Genomic DNA, 17,990 nt, shown 5'->3' with positions numbered 1-17,990 from the left:
TTCTTGGAATTAAGATGTGGAAATTAAATTATATTTGCTACAAATTAAGCTGATTTTGTCTTACTCCACCTTCAGAGAGTGTGCAAACACTTGATACCTGTTGTTCTTGTATATCCTTTTCATACAGTATAGTATTACTGTAATTTTCCTTAAATTAATCTCTACTTGGCTAAGCAGGTTTTCCCACAGAAGGTGCATTTTCCCAACTCCTCATTTTCATTCGCTTCTGTACTCTTGAAGTGCTGTGCCTGAGGTATTTGGCCAAACACTTTTCTTCAAGGTAAACAGAAAAAAAAAAAAAAAAAGTTTTCCATGTCTGTTACTGGTTTAATAAATGTAGTAAGGATTAGGTTTTGTGGTTTTGTAACTAATTTTCAATGAAGCAGCAAATGAGCAGAACCTCAGATCCTCACCTACAGAACTATTGTTTAGCTGATTTTCCCATGTCTTGTCTCCTTGCCACTGATTTCTCTCTGCTTGTGGATTTGTCTTTTCTGAATTTCTTATTGTCGATATCATATCATTCTTAGAATGCGCCAAGTGCCTTTTGACTTCTAAAATCAACCGCTGAAATTGTGTAGTCCTTCTTAACTTAGTACTACAGAAACTACTTTATTAATATCCTCCCCCTTCCATGACTACCATGCTAGTAGTTATGAAAACGTTGAACATAGTTGGGCCTCGACAGCCCATGTGAGATTTCCCTTCCATGTGTCTGCTAAGTAAAACACTGAGTGCACAAAATACGTGCTCACACAGACATGCAGTGCAAGTGCGTAGCAAGAAGGTACAGAGATGAGGTTAAAATTTAGCATAATATTTTGTATTGCACCACAATAATGCTGGCATTTAAACAAAATTTAATTTTGTAGTCTTTTTTTTTTTTTCTTTTTTTGCCGAATAACGCCACTTGACACCATGATTGCTCTGTATTCAGAGCATAGATCAAAGCTGCTACCACAAAATACTGTGATTCACTAACCACTGGAAAAAATGACACCGTATCATTTCTACAAATGATGTAATTCCAGCACTCATTGTACTTACATTAGACTTGTGACGTAGTGTTTGCAGAAATTAATAGCTTGCTTGCCCCTTGCTCCCTCTGCGGTATTTTGGGTATCAGTCTTTAGATTGCTTATCTTTGTTTCTGTGGCTAAGTGAGAAAAGAAGAAAGATGTTCACTTCGCCAGAATTACAGATTACTTTCCTTTGCTATTGAAGGCTGCATTGGCTTAAGCTGGAGGGGAATGGGCTGAGATCACCTCTCTTGCATTGGAATATCTTACGTGTGTGTGAGATAAATGAGAATGAACATAAATGAGATGGGAGAGAGAGAGGATGGCAACGCAGGAGGGCAAAGTGCCAGGTAAACCTTCTTCCAAAGAAGCGCAGAACTGTCTGGAAACGTGTGCTGTCACTTCCTGAGGAGAGGGAGGGAGACTGTCCTGATGGGAGCCTTTGAGGCAGTGCCTTCACATCTCACAGAGGCACTGTGGGCCAAGCCATGGATCCTTGGGTGAACTGGCAGGAGCCTGGCTTTCTGCTGAGCTGCAGGTCACTACTTAGAGGCACTTCCTAGCTCTTTCCCCCTAGCTCTTTCTCTAACCCCTCTTTTTCTTCCATTCCCTTGGTAAGCCTGCAGCTGTTTGCATAACTCAGCCCGGTAGGTATGGCGTAGTCCTAGCTACTCATTGCCTGGTCCCTCAAGCGCTGAGCCACTGCCTGCCCATTGGCCTCTCTGGGAAGTTGCATAATGCCATACAGACGCAAGGGAGAAAGGGATATTTTTAAATGTGTGCTTTATTATTATTATTTTTTAAACCTGTATAAATAAATACAAAATGACAAAGAGGTTCATGTTTACTAAACGTTGCATTTGATTGTATGACATTACACAGTGTGTGTCACAATAGTTCACCTTGTCATTGTGTCCTTTTTAGCTGTTGGTGCATAATTCTATAACTTAGGATACGCTTAGTCCTGAAGCTGCATCCAGCCACCCTTTTAGTGGAACCCCTGAGTGCTTACAATTGCAAGAGTGTGTTAGGGGAGCGCTTGAGCCAATTGGCTGAAATTGGGGAATTTCATCAGAGAGGTCTGGCACAGCAAAGAAGCTAATGGGAGGGTTGGGATAGGTTCTTTAGAAAAGAAAAAGAATTAAAGCTTGGAGCATTCTTATTTTGGATTTCCTTCCCCTTAGTGGTTAGTAGGGGTATAACTGTAATCAAAATCAGCAGAGAACGTGGGTTCAGTTAGGAACAAGGTCTTTTTAATGCTCACTGAGAGCAGGCAAATGGACTTGTATGATCAATTTTTACCTGAAGAGCTGGTTCATATTTTGATAGGGGTGAAAATATACTCAACCATTTCATGAAGTGCTGGTTCTCCAAACTACTTACCATCTTCACCCAATGAAGGTCAACTGCCAAGGCTTTACAGACACACTCAGGTCACTATTTGCTTGCTTGCTTCTTTGAATTGCATTCCATGAGGTTTTTTCACATTCATTCTCTCTAATTCTCTACAGAAGTCATGAATGGAAATAATTCACCTTCACATTTTAAACTTAAAAAAGTATTAGCTGGAACTAATTCTTAACTTCCCTTTGACCAATTTGAAGCAAATTGTTGTATTCAGGTAGACTTGAATTTTGTGAAGACTTTCTTGCTATTTAGTGAAATATATTTATGTCCTATAGGTTTTAGTAACAGCAGTAGCTGTGAAGGATGACCCTGGAATTTACTATCTCTGATTGGCCACCTAAGTACACTTTGTTTGTTAGCTGATTTAATGCATATTAATGGAAACTACGTCTAAAGAAACAGTTATAGATTGGAATGGTGCGTAAGCATGAAGAAACTGCAGAGCGAAGTGTAACAGGGAGTTAAGATCTGTAGAGAGAACTCAGGCTTTGGTCATCTTTCCCTATTTTTTCCTGGCTCAGGGTATTTATTGTAACATTTAGCAGTCTGCACTCAAGTCTGTGTTTCCTCACACCTACCAGGTTTGCTGCTGTTTGCAGCTGTCATTGCTTTTCTGATCAGTGCTGCTCATTCAGCTTGTCTGCTGCATTTTCCTCTGCTGGAGCAGCCAGACCTCAAGACCTTCCCTTCCTTTAGCAGCATTTTGAAATAAGCTTGATGGGTGTCTTCCATACTGGGGAACTATTTACCAATTTGTTGTTTTGTAGAACTATTGTATCCAAACACAGACACTCCACTGCTCTGGTGCTGGGCATACTGCTGTTAGCTGGGTCTGAGACTTTATAGTATACTCAGAAAAGACAAATTTTCTCAGTTCAGCTCCCACCACTGCCCTCCTGCACAGCAGCCTCTCATTCACTACAGCTCCTGAAGGATGGTCAGTAATACTGCCTAGTTTGGACAGAATTTTTTGTAAATGATTTTATGTGCCTCAAGTTTTGACTTTTTATGTGCTCTGATAGTGATAGAAAGGGGATTGGCTTTAAACTAAAAGAGGGAAGACTCAAGCTGTATGTTTGGAATAAATTCTTTACTCAAGGTGGCGAGGTGCTGGCCCAGCTGCCCAGAGAAGCTGTGGTGCCCCATCCCTGGAGGTGCTCAAGGCCAGGTTGGATGGGCCCTGGGCAGCTGAGCTGGTGGGGGGCAGCCCTGCCCATGGCAGGGGTTGGACAGCATGGGCTTTGAGATCCCTTCCAACCCAAACCATCCTGTGATTATGATTCTTGGAGTTTGTTACTCAGTAGGTTTTCTTATCAGAACAAAGGCAAAAATGTGAACTTTTTAATGAACGAAATGCCCATATTTTATGCTGAAAATCTGAGGAATGATAATTCTGTCCTCCTTTCCTCTTGTTTCTGATGTTTTATTTTTACCTGCTGGGCAACATGTTTTGGAGCTGGTTGTTATACTCTGCCATATCAGTATACTGAAAACCCAGAGGTTTCCTGGCATAGGAACAGAGTATGAAGAATCTTTTGAAAATTGGATAGTGGAAATGGAACCTCACAAAATTACTGGTAATGGAGCCTTACAAAATCAGCTGCCAGTTAGGAAAAATAATGAGACTTCTACCTAGACTTTTACTTATTGTTGTTGTTTAGTTACTGCTGTTGTCACATTTATTTCCTAATGCACTAACAAAGGACAGAGATGGCAGGTGTGAAAAACATTCTGGGACGAATGAAGCAATCCGTGTATACAAAGACCGGTTTGATCTAAACAAAAACAGTTATCTCAGTAAAACCTGCAGTATGAATCTCAGATGGGCTGCATGGCATGAAGCCAAAGGTTACCAAGCAATGGAAAAGCGCAAGCGTAAGTAGGCCTGGATAGCATCCATAGCACGTCCATGTCTTTAGCACATCTACAGAGTACCACAGAGGCCAATTTGTCTTATAAGCCTTTAAAGAGCAGTAGAAATATGAATGCATGTCTCTCTGATGAAGGAGTAATAAGGCTATGCCCAGCAGCAGCTCAGGCATGGGGTGCCCCTCATTAAGGCTGTGCTGGTGCAGCCTTGGCTCCATGCCCCGGGTACTTGGGCACCTGGGCAGTGTCAGAGGGGCTATCTGCCTTTGGAAGAGGACTGGCAATGTGAAACTCAGCCTTTGGCTGGTAGGGGAAGAGGGAAATAGTCACCTGGAGAATGACCAGCCATGCTTTAACCTAGTGATATTAGACCTATGAAGTCCATGGAGAGATGCTGATATATACCAAGAGTTTGCTATTACATTTCTTTCTCATCATTTAAAAAGTTTTCTCCCTTACCCAGGCTCCAGAGTTTAAAGCTCTGTTGTTGTAGGTGTCAGTAATTTAAAACTCTTACCTTGTGTTCAGCCTGGTGCTGGAACAGACCACCTGATGAGTTAGTTCTTCGGGTCTGTGAGTACATCTGAGAGTTTTTCCATGCAGGTTTTTATGGAGTTCTCTATAGTAAATTTAGGTATCTCTGATCTGAGTCCAATTTTTGTCTCAAATTTCCAATATATATTTGTCAGTTCTACCTGTGAAACCTCCTCCATAAATTTATTATTTGCTTCTCACTTCAAATATTTTGTAGTCTGAGATGCTGGCTTTTGAAGCACATGCTGGGAAAAGAAAAGGAACTCACAGATGTTAGCAATCCCTTCTGTAATTCTGAAGACACATATGTCAACTCCAAACTTCCCATTTCTAAGCCCAATTCTTTCAACCTTTCCTTGTAAATGAGATTCTTCAGGCTTGGCATCACCCCTGACTGTGAGGCAATAACCGTTCCTTTGATAGAGAGATTTGGAGACTGCCAAATGAGTCGTCTGAGAGGTATTTTTCTCTCTCTGCCTCTCTCTTTACTCTCCCCACTTCTGCAGTGTCCATATTATAAATCTGCTGAATAACATCCACACAGATGGGGACATAAATATACTATGGTGTTCTGACAATGGGCTTTGAATGTTTCTCCTTTCCAGATCGAATAATATACGTCACATCACTCCCATATATCAGAGAAAAGCCAGCACAGCAAAATGTTTTTGGATTTCCTGCCATAGCTTCTGTAGCAACCCTCCCAGTAAGGTCTTAACCATGGGTAGAAATGGTTCCCATCAGAGGGGCTGACCAATGGGAATATCTTGAAATCCTACCTCCTGGCAGCCCTTTGGTGCAGTGCGGTGATTTACACAGGGCTGAGAATAGGGAAACCCAGGACAGCTTGCCATCGCATGCTGCGAGGAAAGAAAAGAAGGAAATTCAATTGCAGATGCTCTTGACTTGGAGATCACCTTAGGAGAACTGGTATTTCCCACTTCCTACCACAGGTGATGTGCATGAGGCCTCCTTTTGTCCAGAAAGAAAATCGATTGCATTGTCAGAAGAAAAAAAAATCCCTCAGAGAGATGAGTATTTTATCAGGGAGGTATGTCTGTTTCAGATACATTAAAAGTCAGCTGCTTTTCTCTGAGTAAGAATTCTGTTCAAAGAGATGGAGGGACCATTTGTTATTTGCACTAAGTTATGAGCCAGAGTGCATCTGACTGATCTCTTTTTCTGTATAATACTGTGTATATATCAAGCGAAAGTCTCCTGCTCTGTGCTCCAGCGTCCATTACGAATGATATCCACCTTTTATTCTGAAGGAAGGAGGTACTGAATCTATATTTGAATTCGTATAATTAGGCAGTGGTGAATTTTCATTTTCCTTATGTGAACAGACCCTGTGTATTGTTAGGCAGCCCTGGTATAAATTACAGATGCAAATCTTTCGTGCCCTCATATAATTTTGCTCTCTCCTCCTTCTCCTTCAGACCTCTCTTTGCAGCTCAGAAGTTTTTGTGCCATTTCTCTCCCATCCGCCTGGCACACTTATACCCAAAGATTTCCTTTTCTCAACACTTCTGCATTTCTGCAGCTCCCTTCTTTGTTCCTATGCTCCTTCATAACTTCTCTCTTGCTCCATCCATGCTGATACATTCCTAATTCCAGCACAGCTAGACCATTCTTCCTACCAGCTTTCAACTATGTTTTCAGATTGCATTTTCCTCCTCCTTTTTTCACAGAGCCATCTTGAGTTGTGTGTACATAAAATACATAATTGGTATGGGGGTGTCTGCACTATATATGTATTAGTGGGACATATCATTTCCTGATTAGAGCTAACAAAGACAAAATCATTTTTTCTTGCAGAATCAGTGAACAGATTGCTAATTATGAAATGTATGTGGAGGCATATTTTTTTGCACATTTTGTTTTCTGGCATCACTTTGTTTATATACATTCAAAATTTTGTTTCCAGCAAACTTCACCCATTTAGTGTGGTAATTTCTAGGAACACAAGTGTCAGTCTTGCTCAGAAGTATGTCTGTTCCCAGGACAGGCTGTATTCAGGGGAACTGAATGTGGCAGAAGTGAATCAGAATAGAACGTTCTACACACTGTGGCCCCCCAGCTACATCACTTTAACCAGTGATGGCCTCATGTTCTACTCTTTTCAGATCGGTGCTTAGCACATGTTTCAGTTGCTCTGTGCCAGTAAAAAGAAATCAGCATATCGAAACCAGCTCCCCATAACAAATTCTATATTTTGTTTAACTTATATGCAATTAAGTGATATTTAAAGGGATCAAGGGATCATGTAAATGTGAGCACACTGCACTGTTTCAAGTCCCTAATCCTGCACAGTATGTGTGTGCAGTGTATTTGTACAAATAATGAAATATGGTGGTATGGAATTACAGTGTTCTGATGATGTGGGAATGAACAGGTGACAGGGACTTAGGGCTGGAGCATCAGTCTTACGAAGACAGGCTGAAGGAGCTGGGCTTGTTCAGCCTGAAGGGAACGCTGCAGGGATACCTCATTGCAGCCTTCCAGTATTTGAAGGGAGTTTATTAACATGAGGGAAATCAACTTTTACATGGGTAGATAGTGATAGGATAAGGGGGAATGGTTTTAAAGTAGAAGAAGGGAGATCTAGATTAGATGTCAAGAAGGAGGTTTATTACAGAGAGAGTGGTGAGGTGCTGGAACAGGCTGCCCTGAGAGGTTGTGGATGCCCCGTCCCTGGAGGTGTTTAAGGCCAGGTTGGATGAGATCCTGGGCAATCTGATCCACTACTAGCTGTAGTGGCTGGCAGCAGGGGGGTTGGAACCTGATGATCCCCGAAGACCCTTCTAATTCAAGCCATTCTATGATTCTATGACTAGGTCAGGAGTGGGTGACAGAAGCCACCTTTGAGGAGCACTCAAACTCCCCATCAAACCAAAGTGACTGAAAGCCTTGGCAAGTGCTATGACTGCCCACAGCCCGCTCCCAGTCCTGATGCTGTCTGCAGTGATTCAGGCCTGGGTCTGGCTCCCTCACCTGGAGAGGGAACTGTTTCTTGTCTCATTACTGCAACCAGCTGCAACAGAGCAGCTGTGCCTGTCACCCCTGTCACTTGGCACAGTGCCATGCTGCTCCAGTGCAACAGTTGGCTTGAGTGGGTTTGCTCGGGGAAACCCTGGGGAAAGGTGAAATGAGAAGGATGGTGGACTGCAGAGATGGGAAGATCCTGGGGCAGCAACCACAGAGAGAGAGATGCGCTGTGATAATGATGGGGTTTCCTAGCTTTGTGGACGCTGAGGTGTTGGGAAGTTCAGCTTGTGATAAGACTAGTTCTTGTGTGAGCAGAGAACATGTGCCCCAAACTGCTTCAGTGTCCCTCTCTGGTGGCAGCTGGAGAGAATGCTGCCTGATTGCTTGGAGAGGACAGACAAATTGCTGTGCTGGCAAGGCAATGACATGGGCTTCTGCAGCATTTGGGGAGCACAGGAAGCAAAGAGAGAGATAGCCATTTTATTTTAGGCTTATGCTGTACATTGAGATTCATTATACAATATTTTTTTTCCCTAAATTAATACAAAAATAGTAAAAATAGGTTAAAAAAGCCCAAATGAAAACCCCTGACATCTTGCAACCCATTTATGTGACACACAGATTAAGACTTCTTGGAGCTTAAATAACCTAGAATTATTTATACTGACTTTCCTTTTTTTTTAATTTTTCAAATTTTTTTTTTTTTTATTTTTTACCCCCCAGAAGTGAAATAGTGATGACCTGCAGAATACCAGTGGGTGCCCCAGGAGATGCTGACCTGCTATCCCCCAGGCAGGGAGCTGCATAGGGGCCACCTCTGCAGAAACCACACCCCCCTGCCCCAACCTGTGCATGCTGGGCAGGAACACACTCCAGATCCCCTCCTGGGTCCAAGCCTTTGCCATATCTTCAAAAAAAAAAAAAAAAAAACAACGATTTTTCTCTTGCACTTTCCTGGCAGAGAATGGGATCACAGATGCTCATCCCTGCCAAAATTTGGAACTAAATCTCCCCATTCTCTAACAAGACTGGGGATAGGGAGAGGGAGTAAGGTTTCCCCTGTGCCTGCCCTGGGGTTCCAGGGTGCCCTGTGGAAATAGTGGGGTGCCCAGCTGTGAGAGGAGAATGCTGCCCAGATGCATCTCCTTCTCATTGGAGATGCTGGAATATATATTTCACCCCAGTGTATGTGGCCCAAATTGTACAACTTGGTTTGTATGAGTTTGGGTTTTAATATCCACGTATGTAGGGGAGGGAAAGGCTTTGGGCAACCTTTTCTGTTCAGGGTCTTCTAGACGCAGAGAACAGAGATGTGCTGCAGAGGTGTCAGGCAGTCCAGGAGCTTGCTCTATGCACAGGCTCTGGGCTGTACACACCCTGTGTGCTGTGCAGGGCAGGGCTGTAACATGCACTCAGTGTCCATGCTCTGGTTCTGACCCAATGCATGTCCTCTTTTCTTCCTGTGCTCCCATCCTGCCTACAGCTCCTGTCCCTGCCTGGGTAATTGCAATAGCTTCATGTGCACAGCAAACCTAAAGCCAGCTCCTCCACCCTGCTCCCTTTTCCCAGATCTCCAAGAATACTCTATTTTCAAAGCTAAGCAGCAGGAAAATAAACATCCATTTGCTTTTCAAAGTTCCCCCCTGCAAAGATCACATGCTAAAGAGCTCATTTCTGACTTTCTCCCTGTTTAAAAGAGAAATCACAATTTCTTTCTCCCTCTCCTGAATTTTCTCAGTTGTGCTGCTACTGTTTTGTTTCCTTGGTTAATAAAAATAAATGAGGTGTTGGCTGCGGTGGGATTTGGTGGCTTGCCGGAGGACAGCTAGCCCAGAGAAAAGCCTTTAAAAGTACACCTTTCAATTTACAGTACACATGTTACCTGAATGCAGTGCTGGCTCAGAAAGCTTCTGAGAGCAGATGCGAATCCTCACATGGCTCAATGCAACCTCAAGCCACTCTGGTGTTGTTTTCCCTCCGGGTTCATGCAGTTGTCCAAGATAAATGTGTTTGCTTGCCTTTGGAAAAGAAGTTCTTTTTCTTTGCTAGGCAGGTTTTTCTCAGCCTTCACAGCTCCAATTTTAATTTAAGTGGAACAATTTCACTTAAAGCTTTGGGCAGAAAATTCTGGCTTCATCACTTAATTTTTATGGTGAAATTATTCCAGCTATACCAACTTTTCTCTCTTCATTTTTTCTTCCAGTTAGGGAACTTGTAAATTGAAAATGGGCTTGTACTAAGCCAACATTAGAAAATATCTTACAAAAAAACTGGCGTGGTGTTAGTGGACGTATGCACTTCAGTTGGTTCTTTTTCCCCATGTTTACCCTGTAGTAAAAATATACTGTACACCATACCTTATTGTATGGAAATTTTAATGTTTGTAGAAGATAAACGCTCTCAGTGAGCCACAGTCCTATATATTCTCTTTTGCTTTAGTCAAAATTTTTGCTGTTAAATTTTAGTCAGTGCCTGGCAGTGTATAATAAATACTGTTACTCACTGAATATATACAAAAAGTGGGTCATCTCTACTGTAAACAAAACCACAGTGAAACCTGGGCTAGAAAGCCTCTTCAGAAGGTGACAAAAACTGCTTAAACCTAGGTAGTCTTCCAAATGGAGGCTCACCAGTGAGGGTAAAAGCTGATGCACAGTTTGCCATTTGGAGTGCTTTGGACTGAGAACAGAGCACAGTACCTGCACCTTTATCAATGGATGTGGCACATACCAATTGACTTTGGTGGAGACAATTGCTCCAGAGGAAAAAGCCTATGGGAAGGAAGGCAAAGTGGGTTAGCATAGTCTGAGACCTTGAGGGTTCATGTTGAGGTATTCGGACTACCTGTAGAGAAGGAACATTTGTTGTCTATCTGAAACATCAGGATTCAGGCTGGAATCTCATAGACTTGGGCTAAGAACACCCTAAGCATTTCCATGAGTTCAGATCACCAAGCCTACAAGTGGGGAATGGAAGGTCAGCTTGAGGTGGAACATGACGAGACAGGTATGTAAGTTGGTTTTGTTTCTGTTTTGGGTTTCTAGGGGGCAGTGAGGCTTCAGAAACTGCCTCTCACCTGACATGGACTTCTCTGTGCAGAGAGAGGCATGGGTCCTCTTCCCCATCCCACTTGTGGACAGCCAGCATGAATAACTGGTGGGTAACATGGTGCTCGGAAGACCTGGTGGGGGAGGAATCTGCCTTTAAACAGATTTTTAGAATGGGTTGAGCAAATATCCCCCAGAAACAACTTCAGTATCATTAGCTCTCCCTTGGGGCAAAGATGTGGTCTTCCTCTCACCCTATAGATGCCCAAGCACGTACTGTGGCATTTTGCCATGGCACTGCCTCCATACACCTCCCCCAACAGATCTGAAGACAGAAAGGCAATTTTATCATGGGTTTTACCACTTTCCTTGAAGATCTCTGAAGGCTTTGCATGCTGAGATTTAATGATATCTGTGAAAGTACAAGGTTGTCATTGGACATCTCTTTAAAGACTCTCCTATCTATGCATTTCAATTAGATGTGAGAGGCTTATGGAAGCCATCCTTGCATCCTGTATTTGGAATTGATAGCATGAGGGGTAGCAGAGGTGTCAAATCAGTGTTTGCCTTGTATTTCTCTCTACTGTGTACAAACCAACTCTTTCACACATCTCCTGTTTCCAGGAGTCCCACAAGCCAGTAGATTGCTGCTGTCAGAAATGGTTTGCAATTCCTCTGTAGCTCTCAACTGAGTTAATGCCATCTGAATTTTAAAAGCCACTGCAGTTGCCTGTTGAACAGTCAGAACATAGGGAAATTGTAATTGAAATGACATAATGACTGCCACAGAAATTCTACAGTGGAAGTACATGGGAGGAATGATTTCTGGCTTAAAAACATAGCCCCACACCTGAGTCTAAGGAGGGGAAAAAGGCCTCTCCCTTCACCTCACATTCATTTGGCTGTCTCTGAATTGTCTGCCTGTCTGACTTCTGCCAAGGCTGATGTTGTTACTGCTTCTCAGCTGGTACTGCAGCAAATGGTGCTCGTTCAAGCAAAGAGCCTGTGCATTCCTGGACACACTTTCCTTCTCTTCTGGTCAGAGAAGAGTTATGCAGGGAAAGGCAAATGCTGCCAGCTGCACTGCCAACTTGTTTTGCTACTCAGAACGCAACAGACTGTCTCAGGGAGGGCAAAATATCTCTCATCTGTGAGGGAGGAAGCTCTAGAAGTATCTGCTCGCTTGAAATTTAACATTCACAAGGTGGCCCTAATGCATTTTGCATGGGGCAGCTGGGGGTGGCTGGGACTTGACGCTATAGAGCTGTTTCACACAAAGCAGCACCCCCAGGCTGCGGCCAGAGCTGCGCTAAGTCTGTGCAGTGCTGGTGCCCTGCAGCCAAGCACCAGGGCTCCTGCAGGACCCAATGACCTCCAGGCACTGGCAAGCACCACGCCAGCTGCTGAGAACTTGTGCAGCACTCTTGGGTCGGTACATTCATGAGATTGCTTGACGCACATGTCACCTTCCTGCAGACGGTTTTTTTGCAGGCCATTTATAGCTGGAGCACTCTCAGCAAAACCCAGAGAATTGGCTCATGTATCCCAACCCAGTAACAAACCACTGAGTAATAATCACGTAGTTCTGAGGGGTAGAGGGGCGCAGGGTGGGACGAAATGCTTTGTTATCTGTATTACTCCATATCAGAGACACTGATGGAATTATTTGGAACTCACAGCTCCAACAAGAATCAGTAATGTAATCTTTGTAAGGTACTTTTTCTTTTTTTTTTCTCTCGGATGCGATGTTTCCAATAGGCCGCTTTGATATGGGCTCTTTGGGCACGTTGTTCAACTTCAGTTTGTTACGTACAACTCTGAGGGTCTGCTGCGTCTTGGAAGAGCCCATAGCTGTCAGGTCTATTGCTTTACTGGCACTCCAGGAAGATGGAGGGATTAAATCACGCATTCCATAAAACTACCTACTAATCCTTTTAGTGTGCATTACTAGTGAATGGCCTGAAATAGGCTCTCACCAAAAGAGCCCTAACATTCACTTTCTCGGCAACGTTTTAGTACATGAGGTTTGCATCATGGATTTGGGCGCTGAAATATCCAGTACACCGTCTTCTGTCTGCTGCTAGATCCGCTCACATGTATTAGTAGAGTGCTAACAAGGTTACAGTTGGTAAAGCAGGTTATGTGTTTAGCTAGTAGCGAGACATTTATAAAATAGAATTATATGGTTTCTACAGTGACAGAGTCACTGGGATTTTCTGTTCTTTTTTTTTTTTTTTCTTCTTTTTTTGTTTTTATAAGAAAAAGAAACAGATATAAAACCATGATTAAAAATGTTACGCAGGATGATTTACATTTTAAAATAAGGATATTTTTAGAAGAAAAAAAAAGTGATTTATAGCATAAAAGTGTTTGGAAAGTGTTTGGTTGCTGTGTACTGCCTTTCTTCTCAGTACAGTTTGCTATCTGTTATACAGTCTTGCATAAATGTTTAGATTAGGGGAGAAAAGAAAAATTAAACATGATGGCTAAGACCTATAAGAGTGGACTCACTGACTTGAGTTATTGCTTTGCAGAAAGTTTGTAAAGCCTTTACATCCAGCGAATACTTAGTGCTACTTTACCCTTGACAGCTGACCTTTCAATCTGATGGGGTTTAGCAACAATAATTGCAGTATCTGCAGCACAAGCAATGCATAAGGCTGCTTAGGAACCCAACCTCTCTCATTAGATTTTACTTCAAGCGTCTGAAATTCATCCCCTCTTTGCACAGGTGTGCAAATTCTCTCGTAATACCTGTTATCGGAGCTGATCAAGGTGCAATCCCCTGGCTCTTTTATTTTCTTTTTAAATTTCTCATTTTGAATATTCCTGGATTTAGCTTAGAGGGGGGAGGAGAAACCTCCAAACCCCTTTCTCTCTCCAGATACTGAGTCAGTACTGGTTTATTTTTTTCTCAGTAAGACCTACTGTAAAAAAGCAACAAACAAACAAGTTAGACTGTTGTAATTTGGTCAACCACTCGAGTGCTATCCATATCCACCATTTCAACACACTCTATTTCCTCACGGTTTTCAGGATTCTTCTTCTCTTTCCTCTTCTTCTTGGACGGTGGCAAAAAAGTCAATATCACAGGTAAAATGGCAAAGCAGTGAAAGAAGGTGACTAATGCTATTAAAAACAAGCACCTGAACAGTGTACGGGTCAGATTTGAAGGCACAGCTGCAAGAGGAATCAGACCAACAATATAGCAGAGGTAGCTCTGCAAAATAGCTACCCCATGCACTTCCAGGGCATTTTTCACCCATTTAGTTCTCGTGAACTCTTTGCCCAGGACAAAGGTTGATAACAGTGGAGCACAGTTGTCAATTGTATAATTAATTCCGTAAATCAAGCACAACACAGAAATACAATCTAGTTCCACTTTCCACAAGGTCATAAAACCTATAACTCCAAACTCAACCGAGGCAACAGTTAGAGTGAGCCATACATTGATCAGAGAGTCTGCCACCAGGAATGCAGAGAAGAAGAGCAGAAATAAAGCACTAATGCAGGAGTTTTGTAAGGGGGCTCCCACTGAAGAGGCGTAACGATCCATGTACACAAATGATGGATTGAAAACGATGAATTTCACCTTGGAGGTGAGAGAGAGCTTCCTCAGGGTTTCCAGGAGGTCATAAAGTTCTTCCCTCTTGGATTCCATTGTCTTGGCCACCAGGAACATTCTGGAGGCCACGACATCAACTTCGTTGTTGTATTTCTTGGAAAAGATGATATCCTCTGAAAAATGGGCAAACTGAGGGGCTTTCAAGAAGGAGTTCCTCAACATATCGGTGAAATTTTTCTTGGGCAATCCAGTAGATATGTTGAGTTTCCTAAGGTAATTTAAGTAGCTCTCAAACCAAGATATCCTCACAAAGCCCTTGGTATACTCCAGCACGTCCTCCTGGACACTGGTGTTCCAGTACTCTATCGACTCGTAGATGTAGAACCCAATCACCGGGCTATAGTTACTGAAATACTTCTGCTGGGCAGCCGTATACTCAATGGTCCGTGTAGCGGTCGCTACGATGTTGCTCAGGTCTGACCCTTCACTGACCTGCAGGTAGCCCATTAAGGCAAAGGAAATATAAACAAGGTAAAAGAGAACTACAAAAGGCTTGACGTAAGTGTTTGTTATCCAGTCACAATAATAGCGTTTAAGGAACCACACCAAAAGATGACTCTCGTAAGTGTTCGTTTCCTCTGAATCCGTTGTGTCCTCACTGAATCTGGCTGTCAGAAGAAACCTATACCATGCAGGCTTCTCTTGCAATACCTCTGGCTTTGGTACCTTTCTACAGAAGATACTATGCTGGTAGTTGTTTTCTATGTAGCCAGTAAACACCAGGCTGGAACCATAAAAGGAGAGTACATAGAGGTAGTTGAAGAAAATTGCAATACAGGAATTGCAGCAGAAAATCCTGGCTGCTTCAATGTTAGTGAAGGGACTGGCACCTATTCCAAAAGTGACCAGGTACATGGCAGTGGTGAGGGAAAACGAGAGCATGGAGTCTGCAAATACGGCTGCAGTCCTCTCTTTAACATGTTGGTCTTCTCTAGTTTTTCTCCAGGAGGACAACATTTCAAAAGTCCCATATAACCCATGACCTAAAATAGAGAACAAAGCAAGTATTTAAAGTAGTATTTAAAGTGCTCAAATAAACATGTGGAAAAATGTAACATGGACATACTAAAGGGCTCCAAGGAGATACATCTGGATGTTAACAATTCTTGAGGTAAGCGTCCTGCAGAAGAGAGAAAATATTATGGAGCTCTAAGCCACTGAAGCGTGTTTGCTACCTGACTAGCAAACCTTACTGCCAGAGCTGGAGGAGAGTTCTGCTTCACTGATGCAGGGTTGATGGGTTAAAGAAAAAAGTATTTTCTCTGGCTGGCTGTTCCGTTTCAATATTTTGGAGTGCCTGTGATGGAAGATGCTTTGAAATTAGTTTTTCTTGGTGATGGAATCTGACCTGTGGTGGAAACAAAGAAATATGACCTTGAAGTGCCAATGCTGGAAGCAGAGAATTAGTTGGCTGCTTTGTAGAATGACTGCAAAAAATGAAACCTTCATATAAGCTGAATTCTGTCAAGTAAATCAGTCACTGACTTCTCCGCTTCCTATACAGATTTTCCATCAGGAAAAAGAAATCCTAGAAATGGAGCAAAGAAAGAAAAGCACAAATAACTTTTAGAGAGGAAGAAATGCAGAATTGACATGAAACTGCTTAAGACATTAGTTTTCTTACTTCAGCATGTCTAAGGATTTGTGAAACCAAATGCAGCTCTTTTTCCCTTGACAATTCCTATATTTTGTAATTAATTAATTAACTCTTAAAATGGACATTGTGTTCATGAAAAGAAATAACAACCAGCAGAACTAAAATCCTGTGGGTAACTTCGAAGTGCAGACAAACAGAAAATTGGATGTTTTTATTTTAATCTCCTGTTGGCCATCCTTCTCTTCTGGTTCCTATTTTATGACTGATAAAAAAGATGCAGTCTAGGGCTACTGACCTCTGCTCACTCATAGTAGACCTGAGTTAGGAGTGCAGTCATCAAGCAGGAATCAGATGTGAGTAGATGAGATGAAAGTTGGTTTTACATAGAGGTGAAAGAAAAAAATACAGCCTTAACAAAAGTGTAAGACTTTAATATACTCATGTTATAATAGATGCTTTCCATTGAATCCTACCCTATTCACTGTCTTTTCTCTTCCTCCTTGTTTTTTTTTTTTTTTTTTTCCCTGTCCTTTCTTTACCTTTCCAGTTTGCTCTTGTTTTATCTCAGAAATTCTCACAAGCCAGTACCCAGTGCTTTGCTCTTACCCATTTTCTGGTAGCATTAGATGAAATGATCAGAGCAGAATTAGTCACCGACGACAGTGAAGTGCAGTCACTGGACTGCTCAAGTTGGTGCTCCAGTCCAGCAGGTCAGGGCAATTCACAGATCTCCATGAGAACTTCAGGCTGTCTGCAGGCTACCAAAATTGTTCTGTCGCCCATGTTCTCTTCACATGTAGATGGTTATCACTTTTGACACAGAGGCTACAAATATCAGTCAAGAAACCCTAAACAAATGGGATATCCTCAGGAACCAGGACTTACTGTGTTTACACTTAACTGGGCTAAATATTTAAGTCACTTTACAAATTAACCTTTTTTTGTGGTCAGTACCTTTAAAGACAAGGTAATAGGACATCTGGTTTACTTCCTTATCACTATCACCTGGTATGAGAGTAAACAAGTCCACACTCTCGTATCTAGCAGATACCATGCCTACACTGTTTTCTGGAATCATGGCATGGAACACGACTGTCCAATTTGTAGCAATATTGCAGTCCTGGTCTTGATACGGCATTTGGCCTTCATCTTAATTGCCCTAGGCAATGTTTTACAGCTGCTTTCAGATGCCAGGTCAAGACTGTCAATTTGATAACTAGCACCGTGCCCTCTCTTAAAACTAATGGGGAATACTGGAACTCCCCAGACGTAAAATAAAGCAAAAAGCACAATCAGTGACTGGCACCCTGCTGTTAATTATGCGTCAAATAGTTATGTTCTAGGCTCAGTAGGGAAAGCTATTAAGCTTGCTTCCAGTGTGTTCTTTGTAAAGACAGACTGACCTTTATTTAAATGTAACTGATCACTTGCCAAAGCAGGGAGTGAGAAGTTTAATCCATTTATGGCTCCCATAAGTCCTGCAGACAGGCTTCTCTGAAAATTTCACATGGCATCGTATGCATTAGCTTCTAGTGAGCAAAACAGTATAAAATGAGGTCATTGAATATTACAAATTACTTCCATCATGAGCTTTAGTTATAGCACGTTTTTGCAAAACAACATTTCAGCATTAATAGGCTCCTGACTAAAAATATTCAGATAGCTGCATTAATTCGGACAGCCTTTGACTTTGCAATGAAAAAAATATTAGAGCTAATTAGATATGAAGCAGGATTTTTTATCTGTCGTAAGATTTTGCATAATGTCTGATAAGACTAACTCCTGATACCCTGTATTTTCTTTAAAGAGGAAACATAAAAACACTTTCGGGACATCACTCTACACAGTCCTTGAGACTATCCTAAAATGGCAATTGATTTGGAGGACGGTTCAAGCAAATGCAT

The 17,990-nt window shown here is 42.2% G+C and overlaps 1 protein-coding gene across 1 annotated transcript in view; it reads right to left on the bottom strand.

Annotated features, from left to right (window-relative positions):
- Positions 1-13,817: 13,817 nt before the first annotated feature.
- PTCHD1 (patched domain containing 1) overlaps positions 13,818-17,990 on the bottom strand; it is a gene marked incomplete at both ends in the record, with an annotated part of 28,790 nt that continues 24,617 nt past the window's right edge. Inside the window, one exon of the mRNA XM_079537366.1 lies at positions 13,818-15,472. Coding sequence (XP_079393492.1) covers positions 13,818-15,472 — 1,655 coding nt within the window. The remainder of the gene's footprint in view (positions 15,473-17,990) is intronic.

This window comes from Tetrao urogallus, assembly GCF_951394365.1.
Source record: "Tetrao urogallus genome assembly, chromosome: 1".
NCBI classification, from domain to species: domain Eukaryota; kingdom Metazoa; phylum Chordata; class Aves; order Galliformes; family Phasianidae; genus Tetrao; species Tetrao urogallus.
This window is presented reverse-complemented; position numbering and strand designations above follow the sequence as displayed.